This window comes from Monodon monoceros, unplaced genomic scaffold, assembly GCF_005190385.1.
Source record: "Monodon monoceros isolate NGI ecotype Baffin Bay Population unplaced genomic scaffold, NGI_Narwhal_1 Super_Scaffold_13, whole genome shotgun sequence".
NCBI lineage: Eukaryota > Metazoa > Chordata > Mammalia > Artiodactyla > Monodontidae > Monodon > Monodon monoceros.
In genome coordinates this window covers 81,700,773-81,717,303 of record NW_021703769.1, presented here as the reverse complement: position 1 = coordinate 81,717,303, position 16,531 = coordinate 81,700,773, and the positions used below count along the sequence as shown (strand labels likewise).

The following is a 16,531-nucleotide window of genomic DNA, read 5'->3' as shown; positions in this document are numbered from 1 at the left end:
GGGGTTGACCCCACGTGGGGGCCACCCAATTCCTCCCGCAACGCCGCGCCAGCCGCCGCCCGCAGAGCAGCCCACCACGCGCCAGCAGCTGGCGTGCGCCGGCACGGGACCAGCCGCCCTCCTCGAAGGGGAAGGGGCGGGGCGGTGGCATGCGGCAGGGCCCGCCCCCTCAAGCGCCCGGGGGGCGGGCAGGTCTTCCGCCTTCCGAGGGGCTACTTCCGGATCCGGTGGCGGCAGCTGGGAGTAAACAGGGAGGCGGCGCTTGGGTGGCGGGAGGGCTAGCTTGCAGCCCGCGCGCGGCGGGCGATGCTGGGGGGCATCTCGGGGGCCCGAGAGCGCGAGGCGGAGGGCGACGCGGCAGGGGCTGTGCCTGCGCCGCCTGCCATCGACTTCCCGGCCGAGGGCTCGGACCCCAAGTATGATGGTGAGGGACCCGGAATGCGGCGGCGGCGGCGGCGGCGGCGGCGGCGGCCCTCCCCGCCCCCGTCCACCTTCATTCCCGTGGCGGGCAGGTAGCTGCGAGGTTCGGCCCAGGACCTGGACAAATTCGTCTGGATCCGGGCTTGAACCGGGACCCAGCGGTGCCGTATGGGGGCGGCGGGCGGGCCGTCTGGGTTAGGTGAACTCGTGTTGAAACAGGTGTCTGCAGCTCGGTCGATCGTTTACATTTCTGTATTTCCTCCGTGGACTCGGGGCTGCGGACGTGCTGGACTGTTTTACAGCACCTGAGCCCCGGGGTGTTGTCGGGCGATGAGCTTGAACTTTGTAAACTACTGGAATGGAACTCTGCAGACCCTATGCGCTGAACAGTTTGGGTTAAGAGTTTTAATTTGTAGCTTCTCTTGTCTTTTGCTTCACTAATCGCGTAGCTAAAGACTTCTCATAGTGAGGCAGTATGGACATCATCCTCTTCGGTTAAAACAAAACGCCCGAGTTTTCTTGAGGCTTTTGGTTTCTAGGAGATAGGGCTAAGTCGGCAAAGTCAGTCAAGTTATTCATAAAACGAGAGGTACTTACAGCCTTGAGTCTAACCAGTTCAGAGTATCTAATGTTTTAATGAAAGTGCAATTGGCTCTTTAGCTGCAACCAGTTGTTTTGGCAAAAAGAAATTTTTTTTTTTAATTGAACATGAGCGTGATTTGGAGAACTTTTCCAGACTTGCAGTTGGTATCAGAAGGGAGGGAGGTTTCATGTGGACAGTCTACCCTGTAACATTTGTAGTTGGCTAAGCCCTTGCAGACATCAACATAAGGATGGGGAGTGAGCATTACAGCATATAATTATGAGCAGAACTAAGATTAAATAGGGGCCAAAATCGAGAGAGTCTGGTATGTAACGTCTGCTCAGTTTAGATATTGGACAACTAAAAATAGGGGAGTGGGGAAAGCATGTATTTAAAAAGTAAATATATTGATGGTGGTAGTATAGGTATCGGTATTCTGTAACCCAGTAGCAACAGATATCCCAAGTTCTCAGAATGTGGTCGTTTTTTTTTTTGCTTAGTGGATGAACACTTAAGAAAAATTGAATTATAGTTAATTTACAATGTTGTGTTAGTTTCAGGTGTATAGCAAAGTGGTTCAGTTATACATATGCATATATATTCTTTTTCAGTTTCTTTTCTATTATAGGTTATTACAAGATGTTGAGTATAGTTCCCTGTGCTATACAGTAGGTCCTTGTTGTTTACCTATTTTATATATAGTAGTGTGTATGGACTTTAATTAATTAATTTTTTGGGTGCGTCGGATCTTCTTGTTGCGGCACGTGGGCTTCTCTCTAGTTGTGGCGTGTGGGTTTTTTCTCTCCAGTTGTAGCACACAGGCTCCAGGGTTCAGTGGGCTCTAGTTGAGGCACGCGGGCTTAGTTACCCTGCGGCACGTGGGATCTTAGTTCCCTGTCCGAGGATCGAACCCACGTCCCTTGCATTGTAAGGTGGATTCTTTACCACTGGACCACCAGGGAAGTCCCTGTATGGCCACTTTTAAAATAAAATTGTGCCATAAAAAATGAATACATTGGTTCAAGGAGGTTTTTACTATGTGGTAGTTCGAATAGAATGATTACAGAGAATACACGTTAAGTTGAAGGATGAAACAAATATTAACATGTTGCAGGGATTTAAAGGTGCAAGCCGAGTCGAAAAGGTCTTAATTTATTCCTTAAATTCTTTGATTTTCATCCTTATTACTACCTACAGTTCTTGAGCTTAAAGAGAAACAAAAACAGACTGTGAGGGCGATTTAAGTAGGCCCTTAGCACAGGACAGTTGTAAGCTAACTACTTTTTAATGGGCAAACTGATTTTTTCCACGTGTCATATTATAGCAGCTCAATGATGCGTAAAGCATTATGTCATAGAAGTCCCAGCGGTAAACAGGCAAGTCTGTCTGTTCTGTAACACTGTGATAAGGTTTTCTGCAAACCGAAGATTATTCTTGAAGGGAGTGATCGTCGATAAGCTTCTAAAAATTTCCTCCTCCTTTGGTTACTAATAATACTGCCGCATTTACGTATTGCCTTTTCTTCCAAAGAAGCCCAGAGTGTCCAGACATACTTTATCTTTTTATATGAAAAGTTAGGTCTGTGAGAAATGTAGTTTCATTTCTAGACTTCAAACAGTAGGTAGACGATTTCTCGACCGTCGTCTGTATTGATGTGAGGAGGTCACTCTGCCCGCCAATGGTAGTGTCAGAAAAGTTGCAGCCTAGATGTAAGTAACACCTGCGTTCTTTAGCAACTCATCCTGTAGGGAGTCTCCTGGAGCCAACATCAGCCTTTGATCAGAGTTTCTGCATGTTTTTTTTTTCCTGTGGAACAGCACAGCGTTAGAAGGAGGGCCGACAGTAAGCCCATTGTCAGACTCATTCATTTTCCTTCTTTCATCTGACACAAATGTTTTTACCTCAGATTAATTCTACAGGTTCTTTAATTTAATAATGGACCATTTGGATCATACTTCCCTCAGGAGGTTGAATCAGTTCATCCCTTTCCTGTTTGTTTTACTCCCCTCCTTCTTGGCAGAATTCTAGAACTCTAATGCACATCGGGTTTAGATACCATTTCCTACTCTTTAATAAGAGAACTTGACCTCACCTTTCCTTTTAGCCACTTAACCTCTTCCTTTTCTCTTGACCAGAACTGTGAAATGGGAAGCTTTTAGCCTCAGCCTTCATTTCCTTTCAGTTTTACTCCTTCCTGCATTTGGGTGTCTGTCCATTGGTCTTTTTAAAGTTGTCATTTTCTTGATTTATTAGGTTCAGTTGACTCCACTGAGCAACCATTCTTTTTTGTTTTTTATTAAAAAGTAGATTTTCTCATTGTAGAAAATAGGAGAGTATAAAAATAGGAAAGTGTAGGGTTTCCCTGGTGGCGCAGTGGTTGAGAGTCCGCCTGCCGATGCAGGGGACACGGGTTCGTGCCCCGGCCCGGGAAGATCCCACGTGCCGCGGAGAGGCTGGACCCGTGAGCCATGGCCGCTGAGCCTGCGCGTCCGGAGCCTGTGCTCCGCAACGGGAGAGGCCACAACAGTGAGAGGCCCGCGTACCGCAAAAAAAAAAAAAAAAAAAATAGGAAAGTGTAGAAGCAGAAAACCCTCCCCAAAAAATCTCACCAACTGTTGACAATTCAGTACTTAAAATTTTTTTTTCACATTACAGAGTATGTTAAAAATGTGGAAAAGCATGAAGAAGAAAATTAGAAAAACCATAATCTCATAGCCCAGAGATTACTGTTTGTCATTTAAATATACAAACATTACATTTTGGCTTAGCTAGAGACAATTTTTTGGGTGAATTTTGCATTTAAAACTGTTTGTCAAAGAAAGGTATTCTGAATGGATTCAAGATTTCTGTCTGATTTCGTCGTCCAGATAAGATAAAAATTTAGAGAAGTCATGTGCAAAATTTAAAGGCATAAAGGAAGAAGAGGGGAAAGTGTATATATTCACGTCTCTGAGGAGAACTCACTGCTAATAATTTGGTGTATTCATTTGCAAATATTTCCTGAGAGTTGCTGTATGCCAGGTAGATGCCTAGATATGAAGGATCAAACAGGCAGACTATAAAACAGCTGCTCACTGTAATTTCACTCTTTGTAGCCTCTTTCATTGAAAACACAGGGGGCAGAGATTTCTGTCTGTTTTGATGTTTCCATTCTTTTTTTGTGTGTGTACATTTATATAGATATAGAATAAATATATTTTAAAATCGTGATTGTAAAAGTTTTATGTTGCTTTTTATTTTTATTTTTTGGCCATGCCTTGCGGCTTGTGGGATCTTAGTTCCCCGACCAGGGGTTGAACCCAGGCCCCGGTAGTGAAAGCTCAGAGTCCTAACCACTGGACCACCAGGGAATTACCTTATGTTGCTTTTTAAATGTGAACTTTTATTAGCATTTTCTTGTGACAAATTAGTCTTTAAGAACGTTATTTTAAGACCATCACATTCTGTACTATCATTTATTTAACCTTCGCTGTATTGGTGGAAAACAGATTTATCTTTTTTTTTACCATTAGAAATAATGATGGGTTTGACATGTGTATACATAAATCTTTGTTAATATCTGATTATTTCTTTAGAATAGACCCACAGAAGTAGGATTTGTTGGGTCAAAGAAAAATATTGAAAACAGTTTTGATATGTTTTGCTAAAATGATAACCAGAAAAGTTGCATTGGTTTGTATGAAGCTATCTCCCTCAGCTTCATTAGTGTTACTGTCTATGGCCTGCTTCTTTGACTTGATACAGGATTATTTATGATTATCTTTCTATACACCATCATTTATAACAGCTACATAGTATTCTATTATATGTGTATAACTTGTTTAACAAATTTTTAATACTTTGTTATCCTGAACACCTTGTACATATATATTTGTTGTGCTTTGTTTAATTATTCCCTTGGTTTACATTTCCAAAAGTAAAGTTTTGCACACGTGAAATTCTACAGTGTATTGTCAAAGGTTGCAAACACCCCCTTGTGTTTGAAAGTATCTAGTTTTCTGTGCCCTTAACAATACCAACGAGTCCAGGCTTTAAATAGTTACCAGTCTGATGGCAAATTCTTGTACTGTGGTTATTTTACTATGTATGTCATTACCCACTAGTTTTGTTAAGCCTATTTGAATTTTAATTGTGCTTCATTTTCTTACTAGCTTGTAAGAGTGCTATATAAATTTTATTCCCTTTTTCTTGTCATGTACAGTAAAGGTATCTGTACTGTATCTGATTTTGTGATTCATATTTTAACTTTAAGATGTCTTTACATAGAGAAGTTTTTACATGGCCACATTTTCCATTCTTTTTCTTTCTCATATTTAGGCAATAAGTATTCATTTAAAATGAATAGCACATCTCCATTCATGCAGGTCTTTTTTGGGCCACCTACAGGTCGGAGAGGTGAATTGGTGAATGAAGACTGGATTTCAAAACCTCTCTTCCAGGACCTTTAGTAGTTGATAGAGAAGCGTGGAATAAAATGTTTGGACTGGGGCTGATTTGAGAAGGTGTAGGATACCTGGGCTCTGTCTCCACAGGGCATTTCCAGCTGGGTCAGCGGCTCCTGAGTTTGAGCTCATCTTTCCTCCAACAGCCCCTCTTACCAGTTTTCACTCTTGTTAACCTCTCCTTCCTCTCATTCCTAGTGTTTTAAATCCTGACCCATCCATTTCTTTCTTGGTATCTCTGGGACCTGTCCTTTCCTCCACATTTCTGTCACTTACCTGCTTTATAGGCTCACCCTGACTTCTTGTTGACTCTTTTTTTAAAAAATTTATTTTATTTTATTTTTTAAGTTCATTTTTGGCTGTGTTGCTTCATTGCTGCGCGCAGGCTTTCTCTAGTTGCGGCGAGTGGGGGCTACTCTTCGTTGCCGTGCGTGGGCTTCTCATTGCTGTGGCTTCTCTTGTTGCGGAGCACGGGCTCTAGGTGCGCGGGCTCTAGAGCACAGGCTCAGTAGTTGTGGCGCGTGGGCTCAGTAGTTGTGGCTTACGGGCTCCAGAGCGCAGGCTCAGTAGTTGTGGCGCACGGACTTAGTTGCTCCGCGGCATGTGGGATCTTCCCGGACCGGGGATCGAACCTGTGTGCTCTGCATTGGCAGGCTGATTCTTAACCACTGTGCCACCAGGGAAGCCCCTTCTTGTTGACCCTTGCATGTCTCCTTCCAGGCTACCTATCACGTGTCCAGAACAGTTTCCTCAGACATGTTTCCTGCATTGTGTTTTTGGCCTGTTAAATAACGTATTAAACAGTGCATGAGAACTTAACGACTGTCAGCTTTAAGTGCCAACTCAGCTGTCCGCTTGGTCTTGTTCAGTGGAAAGAGGATGGACTTGGGAGTCAGTCTGATCTGCCTGCTAACTTGTTCCTTAACCTCTCAATGAGATCAGTGTCTGCATCTGTAAAATGGGAATGGTAACATAGGGCGTTTTGGGAGGATTCGATGAGATTGTGCATATAAAACACCTGGTCCATAGTGTGTAGCTCAGAGTAAAGATTCCGTTCTTCCTCCCTTTCCCTTTCTTTGCTGCCAAACTTCTTTCTCTCTGCTTCCCGAAGGAAGGAAGCCATCCTGTTCCTGCTTCCTTGCTTGTTTGCTGGAATATTTATTTGTTTCTACCTTTGTACACATCATCCCTAACCAGCACTTCCTCCCTTCCTGAACTGGCATCTCTCTGCTAGTCCTTCCAGAATTCAACTCAAAACTCAATTCCAGAATGCCTGTCTTGATTAACCCCACTCACCATAACTACTGTTTTGCTTTTTATTTCCTTAAATTTAAATAGTGTGTTTTCCTAATTAGAATATGCTGTTTTGTCATTATGAGATATGTTTACCATTTCTTAAAATTTTTTTCCTTTTTTAATTTGCAGAATCTGATGTTCCCGCAGAACTCCAGGTGCTGAAAGGACCCCTACAGCAGCCGACCTTCCCTTTTTCAGTTGCAAACCAGCTGTTGCTGGTTTCTCTGCTGGAACACTTGAGCCATGTGCACGAACCAAACCTGCTTCATTCAAGACAGGTGTTTAAATGTTAGTAAGAATAAATTAACCTTGCTAAATAAAACTTGTAAAATTACTCTGTTGTTTAACGCTGTCAGAGAAGCAGCTGGTATATAAAAATTGGAAATAAGCCTTAGTAGTACATCCTGTAAATTTATTTTATGTTTTCCTTTGGGTAATTCCTTATGAATATCATCCCTGGGGACCCTGCAAAAGATTCATCACCACAAAATTGTGTGTATTTAAAAGGTAGTTCTTTTTGATTTATAAGTGATAATTCATGCAATTTTCGAAGATCTGTTACGGTTTAGTTGGTGAACAGGTACATGAAAATCCCAGGTATTGATTCGGAACTTGTTTTTGCCCAGAGCCCTGAACGGTTGTGTTTTGTGTCGTTGAAGGAGACTGTTTTCCTCTACACATTGAATACTTCCGGCACCAAATGTGTGGGGCTTTCCTCCCACCCGGACCAGTTCTTCTGACACCAGCTGGGTGTCTTACAATTCACTTCCGACACTGTCTCCCTGGAGTTGGTGTCAGATCTGGCAGGTTAAGGGCTCAGTCCTACAAGACTGTCCTCATTTCAGATGCCAGTCGAAAGTAGGAGGTCCCTAGGTTCTCAGGTTACCCACACTTGTGTCTGACTTGGCTCCAAATTGGGGGTTCCCAGTGCCCCTCCTCAGGTTTGATAATTTGCTATAACAGCTCACAGTACTCAGGCAGACACTTACTTTTTAAAAAAAATAAATTTATTTATTTATTTTGGCTGTGTTGTGTCTTCGTTGCTGTGCGTGGGCTTTCTCTAGTTGTGGCGAGCCGGGGCTACTCTTCATTGCGGTGTGCGGGCTTCTCATTACGGTGGCTTCTCTTGTTGTGGAGCACAGGCTGTAGGCACGCGGGCTTCAGTAGTTGTGGCTTGTGGGCTCTAGAGCGCAGGCTCAGTAGCTGTGGTGCACGGGCTTAGTTGCTCCGTGACATGTGGGATCTTCCCGGACCAGGGCTCGAACCCGTGTCCCCTTTATTAGCAGGTGGATTCTCAACCACTGCGCCACCAGGGAAGCCCAAGACACTTAATTATGCTTACCAGTTTATTATAATAAAGGATATGATAAAGAATACAGAGGCACACAGGGTGAGGTCCTGAGGGTCCAGAGTGCTCTACCTTCTGTCCCCCCAGAGTTTGGGTTCCCCACCCTCCTGGCAAGTGGATGTGTCCACCCACCTGGTACTTTAGGGATTTTTTATTGAGGCTTCATCACGTTGGTATGCTTGATTATTAACTCAGTCTCCAGCCCTTCTTCCCTCCCTGGAAGATGGGGGCGTGAAGTGGAAAGTTCTCAGCTTCTAATCAAGGCTTGGTCTTTCTGGGGACCAGCCCCCATCCTGAAGTGACCTAGGGGCTCCAGCCACCAGTCATCTCATTAGCATACAAAAAGACTCATCACTGGAGACTCCAAGGCTCTGAGAAGCTCTTATGTCAGGAACTGAGGTCAGAGACCAAATATTAAGACAAAAGATGCTCCTAATACCCCTATCACTCAGAAGATTATAAGAGTTTTATAACTGTGGAGCTGTGTGTCAGTAGCCCGAGACAACGATCAAAATAATCACAGTGGTTGAAAATGTTTATTCCTGCCATAGGTTACTTGTCTGAGGACCAAGCACAGAAATGAGTAGAATTACAGATTATGGCATTTCTGGTTCAGCTTCATAGACTGAACTCTTGAGGAGCCCACACCACAGATTCTAAGTGTCTTTTCTCCCAAAAGTCTTCCCAAGCCTTGTTTGGTGTTAGAAAGCCTTAAATTTACAGATATTTTTATGTGATCTTAGAAGAACATAATGTTTTTAGTTAAAGGTAATTATCATTTTGATAAGCTTCATGGGATATAAGAAATGGTAAAAAATGTTATTTGTCCAGTATACACTTATTTTCTTGAATATGTGTTGGGGGGGTGGGTCGTACAAAAGGGGGTATTCTGTAGGTTCCAAACCCGGGGATTATTTTCTAGTATAGAGAAGCAGATTATAATGCTTTTTTTTTTCTTTTTTAATAAATTTATTTATTTTTGGCTGCGTTGTGTCTTTGTTGCTGCACGTGGGCTTTCTCTAGTTGCGGCGAGTAGGGGCTACTCTTCGTTGCGGTGTGCGGGCTTCTCACTGCACTGGCTTCTCTTGTTGCAGAGCACAAGCTCTAGGCGTGCTGGCTTCAGTAGCTGCGGCTCACGGGCTTAGTTGCTCCGTGGCATGTGGGATCTTCCTGGACCAGGGATTGAACCCATGTCCCCTGCATTGGCAGGCGGATTCTTAACCACTGCGCCACCAAGGAAGTCCTATAATGCTTTTAATATAGTATCTCGCTCCTGATTAAAGCAAAGCTGTGAATCTTGCTGGTTTTAAGATGTTTTAAAATTCCTTATATACAGCCTTTTTAAAGCCTGAACTTTAATACAAAGTTGATTATTTTTTAAAGAGAAATGAGAGTGTTAATATCATTATTACCTTTTACTTACTGTTTCCCTCTTCTGACTGTGAATTTTGGTTTCCTTTCTTCCTTCGTGTCATGGTGTTCAAAATAAAGGATATTTAAGTAAATGTTTTTCATGTGGTTTAGTTAGTTGACAATCTAAATGGAGAGTTTTTCACATAGAATTTTCTCTATAGTACCTGTATTCCTTGAACGAGTAAAAACCAAGCACTACTGTAGAAACTTCTTTTTCTGAGCAGCCTCGTCTTGTGACTCAAGACTTGACTTCCCCCCCGGGTATTTGGTCTGTACACACATCTCAGATGTGCTCTTTGTGTGTTGGTTAAGGATATTCCATAATTGAAAACAACAGCTCGTATTCACTTTTGTTGTCAGTTCTAATCATTTGTTTCCACTCCTGCCTTTTAAATTTTTATTTATTTATATATTCTACCCCTCGCCCTCCTTTTTTTTTTTTTTCTTGCCTTTTTTAAAAACAGAACTTAGTACTTTACTGACTGACCAAGCACGGTAAACAAATGACTGTAGAATGTAGAGTGTCAGGTAAGAAATAACAGATGAGCCCCTGATCAACGAGTGTAACCAATCATTCCATCTCTTCAGAGAATCAGTCCCCAAGCTGTAATGTGTGCGTAAACATAACTTTTTTCTTATAGAGGCTATTATTATGACTCTTTATTTTCTGTGTTTTCTTGAAAATTGCCATCTCATTGATGGCCTTTCTAATAATTGTTTTCCATAATTTTTTATAGTACTTTGTCAGACCTTTATCAAAATGGGGCTGCTGTCATCCTTCGCGTGTAGTGGCGAGTTTAGCTCCTTGAGGCTACATCACAGCAGAGCTATTATGCACTTAATGAGGTCAGCTAAGGAGAGAGTTCGTCAGGTAAGCACTAAGAAATGTACTTGGAGTGTGATAAAAACATTTTCATTTCAAGAGAACTGTATTTTAAAGCATTCTGAAATCCTGATTATAACATAGGTTTATTCAACATTATAACATCTGTTTATTCAACAGATGTTTATCGAATGGCTGCTATGTGGTAGGCTCTCTTGTAGGAGCTGGGGTTCAGGCAGTGAGCAAAATAAAAGTCCCTGCCCTGGGGCGGGGGTGGTGGTGGGATGAATTGGGAGATTGGGATTGACATATCTACACTAATAGGTATAAAATAGATAACTAATAAGAACCTGCTGTATTAAAAAAAAAAAAAAGTCCCTGCTCTCAGGGAGCCGATGTTCTGACAAGCGGGCAGTAAACAGGAGAAAAAGAAAAATACATGGGGTGTTAGGTGGTGGTAAGTGTTAAGGAGAAACATAAAGCAGTGAAGGGCATTAGAAAATGTTGGGAGGGGCCGTGTAGCGTGGCAGGTAGGACCTCGCTGAGACAGGAGCAAGGAGCTGAGGTTGAGGAATGAATCACGCAGAGGGAAAGCATTCCAGGCAGAGGAGCAGCTGTGTGCTGGCCTGTTTGTGAGGCTGACAGGCAGCCAGTGGCAGAGGTGGAGTAAGCAAGGGGGGAGAGGCAGGGCCGAGGGGCAGATGGAGATGGATCTGGAGACCGTTTTAATGTCTTTGGTTTTCACTCAGTAAAATGAGAAGTGTTGCAGGGTTCTGAGCACAGGAGTGACATAATCTGACTTTAACGGGTTCTCCCCAGCTGCTGTGTTGAGAATACACAGAGGAGGGGACTGAGGGCAGAAGCAGGGAGACACATGCAGTCATACAGGCACAAGGTGCTGGGGGCTTGGAACGGTGACGCGGGAGCAGTGGTCAGTTTCTGCTTTTATGTGAAGGGGAAGCTGGCGTTGTTTGCTGGTGGCGCTCCTTGGTAAATCTCAGCTTTGTCCTTGGCTGGCAAGAATATAGCTTTTTCACGGGTGATCTTTTAGTTAAGAGAAAAATGTCTTCAACTGCAAACTCTTAAGTAATATTGAAAAAGCCATTGGGTGGGTGTTTTTTTTTTAATATTAGTTTGAGCATTTATACTGGTCTAACATTGAGTTTTGATAGATTCCTTATTCCATGAAATTTTCAAAATGTTTTTTAAAAATAACTTTTTGATTTTAGGGTCCTTGTGAGGATAATTCTCATATCCAGAAGATCAGGTATGTGTTGAATACTTTTTTGACTATGCAAGGGGTAAACTGATCCAAAAGAAATCGGGATTAAGAATTAATCCTGAATTAATCAGAAATTAGTAGTGGGATTAAAAATAACGTAGTTAGGGTAGTTTATGAAAATTAAAAACATTGTAAGATTAAAAACTTTAAGATTTGCTAAAAATTTTGTAAGATTTCTCATTCTCTCTTTGACCACCCTTCCCCCGCAATTCCATGTGGATTCCATAAGCCCCACCCTTAATTCAGAGCACTGACATCCAGTCCCTGTCAGGGGAGCACCACTGAATTTCGGCTGTATGTAGGAAATGCTCGTTTAAAATCTGTAACTGGTCTGAATCATTAAGAAATTTAAGTAAACTTATCACTGAGCTTAGCTACTTAACTCCTGCCTGTTAGTCGTCCTTAGGATTCCTGTTAAAACAATAATAATAAATAATAATATTAACTTAATAATTATTAAAACAATAATTTCTAATTGGAATACTGATTACTGGTAAAATACTTAAAATTAATGATCCCCTTGATATCTCTATTACGCTATTGATTAGCTTATCATCAAATGTTTTCTTCATAGAGAATGAAAACTTTCATTTTAGCTCATCCTTTCCAAATTATCACAGTTTAGTGATAAACGAGGTTTGCCAGGCTAGTAATACAGTGAACATGGTCTGTCTTAGAACATTTTGGTTCTCTCATGTTTGGGGATTGATTGATTGATTGTGTTTAACTTTCAGATCAAGGGAAGTAGGCTTTGAAGCACAAACTTCACGTTACTTGAATGAATTTGAAGAGCTTGCCATCTTAGGAAAAGGTGGATATGGAAGAGTATACAAGGTGGTTTTCCACATATTTGTTTTGACCCCCTACTCTAAACAATGGGTTTGCAGAGGTTGTTTTCATTATTATTATTTAACGTGCTCAAAGGAAAATTCCTAGAAATCATGTATGTTTACTTTTTATTTAGATTTGTCATTTACAGGGATGTGGGCAGGTTTTAATGTTTTCCTAACCACGTTGGTGATTTAGGTGGATTCTGGAAACTTTGAGGTTTTGTTCTGTAGCTAATTTCTATTAAAAAATGTATTACTTGAAAAAGTTTTGCTGCTGTGTTTTGCACATAGCCTTTTTGCTAACATTCCCATTCTTCAGACCTAGAGGTTCTAGGAGTTGGACTCTCAGTACAGTTGGAAAAACTATTAGTCTAGTTGACTACGGCTGACTTCTCTGAACATAGTAAAGGGGATGCAAAAAGCGTGGAGTCCAAACCACTGAACCGCCAGGGAATTCCCCAGGACGTGTGTCTTTAGCTTAATTTTATCTCTTTGGCTACTTTGGATTATCTAAGGTCAGGTTAAAAGAACTTTCTTTATTCAGTTGGATTTAATGGTACAATATACTTTGTCTTTTCCTCTACTTTTAGGTCAGGAATAAATTAGATGGTCAGTACTATGCAATTAAAAAAATCCTGATTAAGGGTGCAACTAAAACAGATTGCATGAAGGTATGATTTAAAACATTTACTTATTTTGAATAATTGAGTATTTAGGTCTTTTTGAAAGAGTCTGTGTGTGTGTGTGTGTTTGTGTGTTTGGGAAATACTTGGTGATATGGATTGCAGTTTACTAGGAATGGGTTACCATCAAATAAACATCAAGATTAAATTTTTATTTGACTTAAATTTTTTATAGGCACTTTAGGTTGACCACATTTCAGGGTCATTGCTAGGGAAATTAATTCTTTAAGTAAACTATTCATATACAATATATAACAAGCTTTTTATGAAAAACACAGGCGCTCAATTCAGGTCCAAGTCTTCTCCCTGACATGCTGTGTGGTCCCAGGCAAACGACCTAGTCCTCTAAGCCACTTCTGTCTCCTGCCCTTGAAAATAGTGGTGACAAGAATGGTTTTATTTACCTTGGAGGTCTGGACTTACTTGTAAGAATGAAATGAGGGAATGATTATATATGAGCTATGAAAAGTGTAAAGTGCTATATGCATGTCAGTTATTTAGTTGCTATAACAACTGCAGGGCTTGCCTGGTGGCGCAGTGATTGAGAGTCTGCCTGCCGATGCAGGGGACACGGGTTTGTGCCCCGGTCCGGGAAGATCCCACATGCCGCGGAGCGGCTGGGCCCGTGAGCCATGGCCGCTGAGCCTGCGCGTCCGGAGGCTGTGCTCCGCAACGGGAGAGGCCACAACAGTGAGAGGCCCGCATACCGCAAACAACAACAACAACAACAACAACTGCATTTGTCTCTGACAAAAGTATTCCCATTATTTTAACACAGTCTAGATTCCTCGTACAGAGGGAACAAGTATTATTTAATACCATGAACATTTAACAAATTTGTCAGTAAAAACCAGCTCTAAGTATGTTTCTTCTTCAGGTACTACGGGAAGTTAAGGTGCTGGCTGGTCTTCAGCATCCTAATATTGTAGGCTATCACACTGCCTGGATAGAACATGTTCACATGGCCCAAAGGCAAGGTGAGCGGTTTTAGATGAAACAGTTGAAGGGTTGGTAAATTTCAGCCCGTGGGTGACATCAGGCCTACGTCTGTTTTTGTGCACCCCACAAGCTGAGAATTTTTTTTTTTAAAGAGTTAAATCAAAGGAAGAATTATTTTGTAAAGATTATATGAAATTCAAATTTCAGTGTCAGTAAAGTTTATTAGAACACAGGCTCGTTCGCATGTGTTATCTTTGGCTGCTTTTGCACTACGAAAGCAGAGTTGAGTAGTGGCAGCAGAGTCCCCTAGGGCCCACAAAACCTGAAATATTTACTGTCAGGTCCTGTACGGAAGGTTCGATGAGCCCTCGCATAGTTGAACAGCTCTGTTTTTGTTTTTTCTAAAATCTGCTGGTCATTTGAATAAGCTTGGTGTATTTGCGTTTTGCCAGGAGGTCGTGACATTTTTAACTTCTTGTCTCATTTGGTCTTACTTATGTATTTTAGCTCTGCCTTTGACTATAAATTAGAAAACTGGGCTGCTTGAAGATTTCCTTTTGTTTCTGTTCAGCAGATAGAATTCCTATTCAGTTGCCGTCTCTGGAAGTGATCTCTGACCAGGAGGACCCCAGGTACGTGGGCTGCCGTGTCCTTTCACACCCTAGATGTTACCTCCAGTCACCTGCCTTGGGTCGCCTTTGCCTTTTACACCTAGGAGCTCAGGAATGTTTTAGACTTTCTTTTTGCTTATTTTCATTACAAAATGTTAAGTTATTTTCTTCCTCCTCTCAGGTATTTCCTGTCAGTATTTTTAAGTAAATGCTGCTGCTGGACAGATTGGTTGTCTCTTTTGTCAGGAGTTTACCAGTCAGATTCATACAGGCTTGAAGGAACAGTTGAGGTACAATGGATCTTTTTTTACATTGGTTTTTATCTTTACTGTTTTTTTTTGGCCTCCAGAGATCAGTGTGATGTTAAAAGTGATGAAAGTAACAGCCCATCCATTATCTTCGCCGAATTCACCCCAGAAGAAGAAAAATCCTTGGGAGAATCTGGCGTTGAAAATCAGAATAATAGATTGGTGAACTACAGCGCCAGTGTAGTCACAAGAGATGCCGGTGAATTTGAACCGTCCCTTGAGCCCCAAGGAAAAGGTGTGGCTGACGAGTCTTCCAGATCGATTGTTGGGCATCGGCTGCCACTTCGGCATAATTCAGACCTGGAAGAGAATTTCGCATCCACTGAGGAATCTTCTGAAGAAAACTTAAACTTGTTGGGGCAGACGGAGGTAGATGAGTTTCCCAGAACCTGCGCATTTGCTGTGTCCCTGTAATAACGGGCGTGGAGGATGGTGATTAGACGCGGCCGGCCCTGCCCCGCAGGCGGCTTCCCTCCTCAGCTCCCCGTCCCTGTCTCTGCTCTTGCTCTTCTGCCCTCGTGCTGCCTCCTGACACGTGGCCCGGGTATTTGGTCCTCCCTCCTTCTCTTAGTAAACTCCTCCTGGTCCTTTTCTGACCTCCCTGACTGGGGCATCTCATAGGTACACCCTGGAGCAGGAAGCATCACACACGTTCTGTTTCTGTGGTTGGTTAGCATCATGCTATCAAAATATATTTATGCAGAAAGATTTTCTGTATTTTGGAACGTGACTTTAGAACATGTTATTAGGACACAGAACAGCTGTCTGAATAGGTGGATCACCAGGTCAGCTTTCAGTGTCCTAATTACAGTAATTAGGACTACACTGATGTGCTGGTGTTCTCTCCCTTACTGAGTGTTAGTATTTAAACTTGAACGTTAACAGGGTCTGCGCATAACCTGTCGTGTTGGGATCACAAAACTGTATATACCATCTGTACACTCACACGTAGAATTAATTCTGGCTGTCCAGGAATATGAGGCTCTGTATTTTTATGAAACACAAAAAACTTTGAGTAGGTTCCCTGAATATAAAGGAGTTGAGTTTGAGGGACTTTTCATCAGAATCATTTCATTGCTCTGTAATACATTTGGGAAAATTTCCTGAATGGGCTACAGTGAGCTTAATTTTTGCTTACTTTTTTCTTGGACAAATTATTAGTTATGTGAAGCCAGATAAAGTGTGTGCACACTCTGGGGTATCCATAGAGTAGTAGAATACCATACAGCCAGCCTGATGCTGTATCTTCAGCTTTAAAAACTGTTTATCTCGAGAGCAGACTAAACAGTTTCGGGCCCACGGACCCTGTCACGTTCAAGAGCTTCTTCCATTTAATACCTGCCTAACCCCAGCCGGGCCTGCCTCTGCCCACTTGCGTCATGACGCGTTGTGTTAAGTATTGCTTTATTCCTCTGTCTCCTTCACTAGACTTCGGGCTTCTCGGGCAGGCTTGTGTCTGTAGTCTCTGTCCACAGCACGTAGCCTGGTGCTCGGCCTAGGGTAGGCAAGGGAGCATTTGTCCGCTAAGTGGTGCAGATGGGAGCCAGTGGTGT

The 16,531-nt window shown here is 42.3% G+C and overlaps 1 protein-coding gene across 4 annotated transcripts in view; it reads left to right on the top strand.

The window, feature by feature from the left end:
* The first annotated feature begins 220 nt into the window (after positions 1-220).
* EIF2AK1 (eukaryotic translation initiation factor 2 alpha kinase 1) overlaps positions 221-16,531 on the top strand; it is a 30,658-nt gene continuing 14,347 nt past the window's right edge. Inside the window, exons 1-9 of one of the 4 annotated variants that reach the window (XM_029219549.1) lie at positions 221-424; positions 6,871-7,029; positions 10,240-10,373; positions 11,555-11,592; positions 12,342-12,441; positions 13,028-13,108; positions 13,998-14,097; positions 14,631-14,691; positions 15,020-15,347. In XM_029219549.1, the coding sequence (XP_029075382.1) occupies positions 307-424; positions 6,871-7,029; positions 10,240-10,373; positions 11,555-11,592; positions 12,342-12,441; positions 13,028-13,108; positions 13,998-14,097; positions 14,631-14,691; positions 15,020-15,347 (1,119 nt within the window). In that variant the 5' untranslated portion in view covers positions 221-306. The other 3 variants (XR_003793017.1, XM_029219550.1, XM_029219551.1) reach the window with 3 other exon arrangements.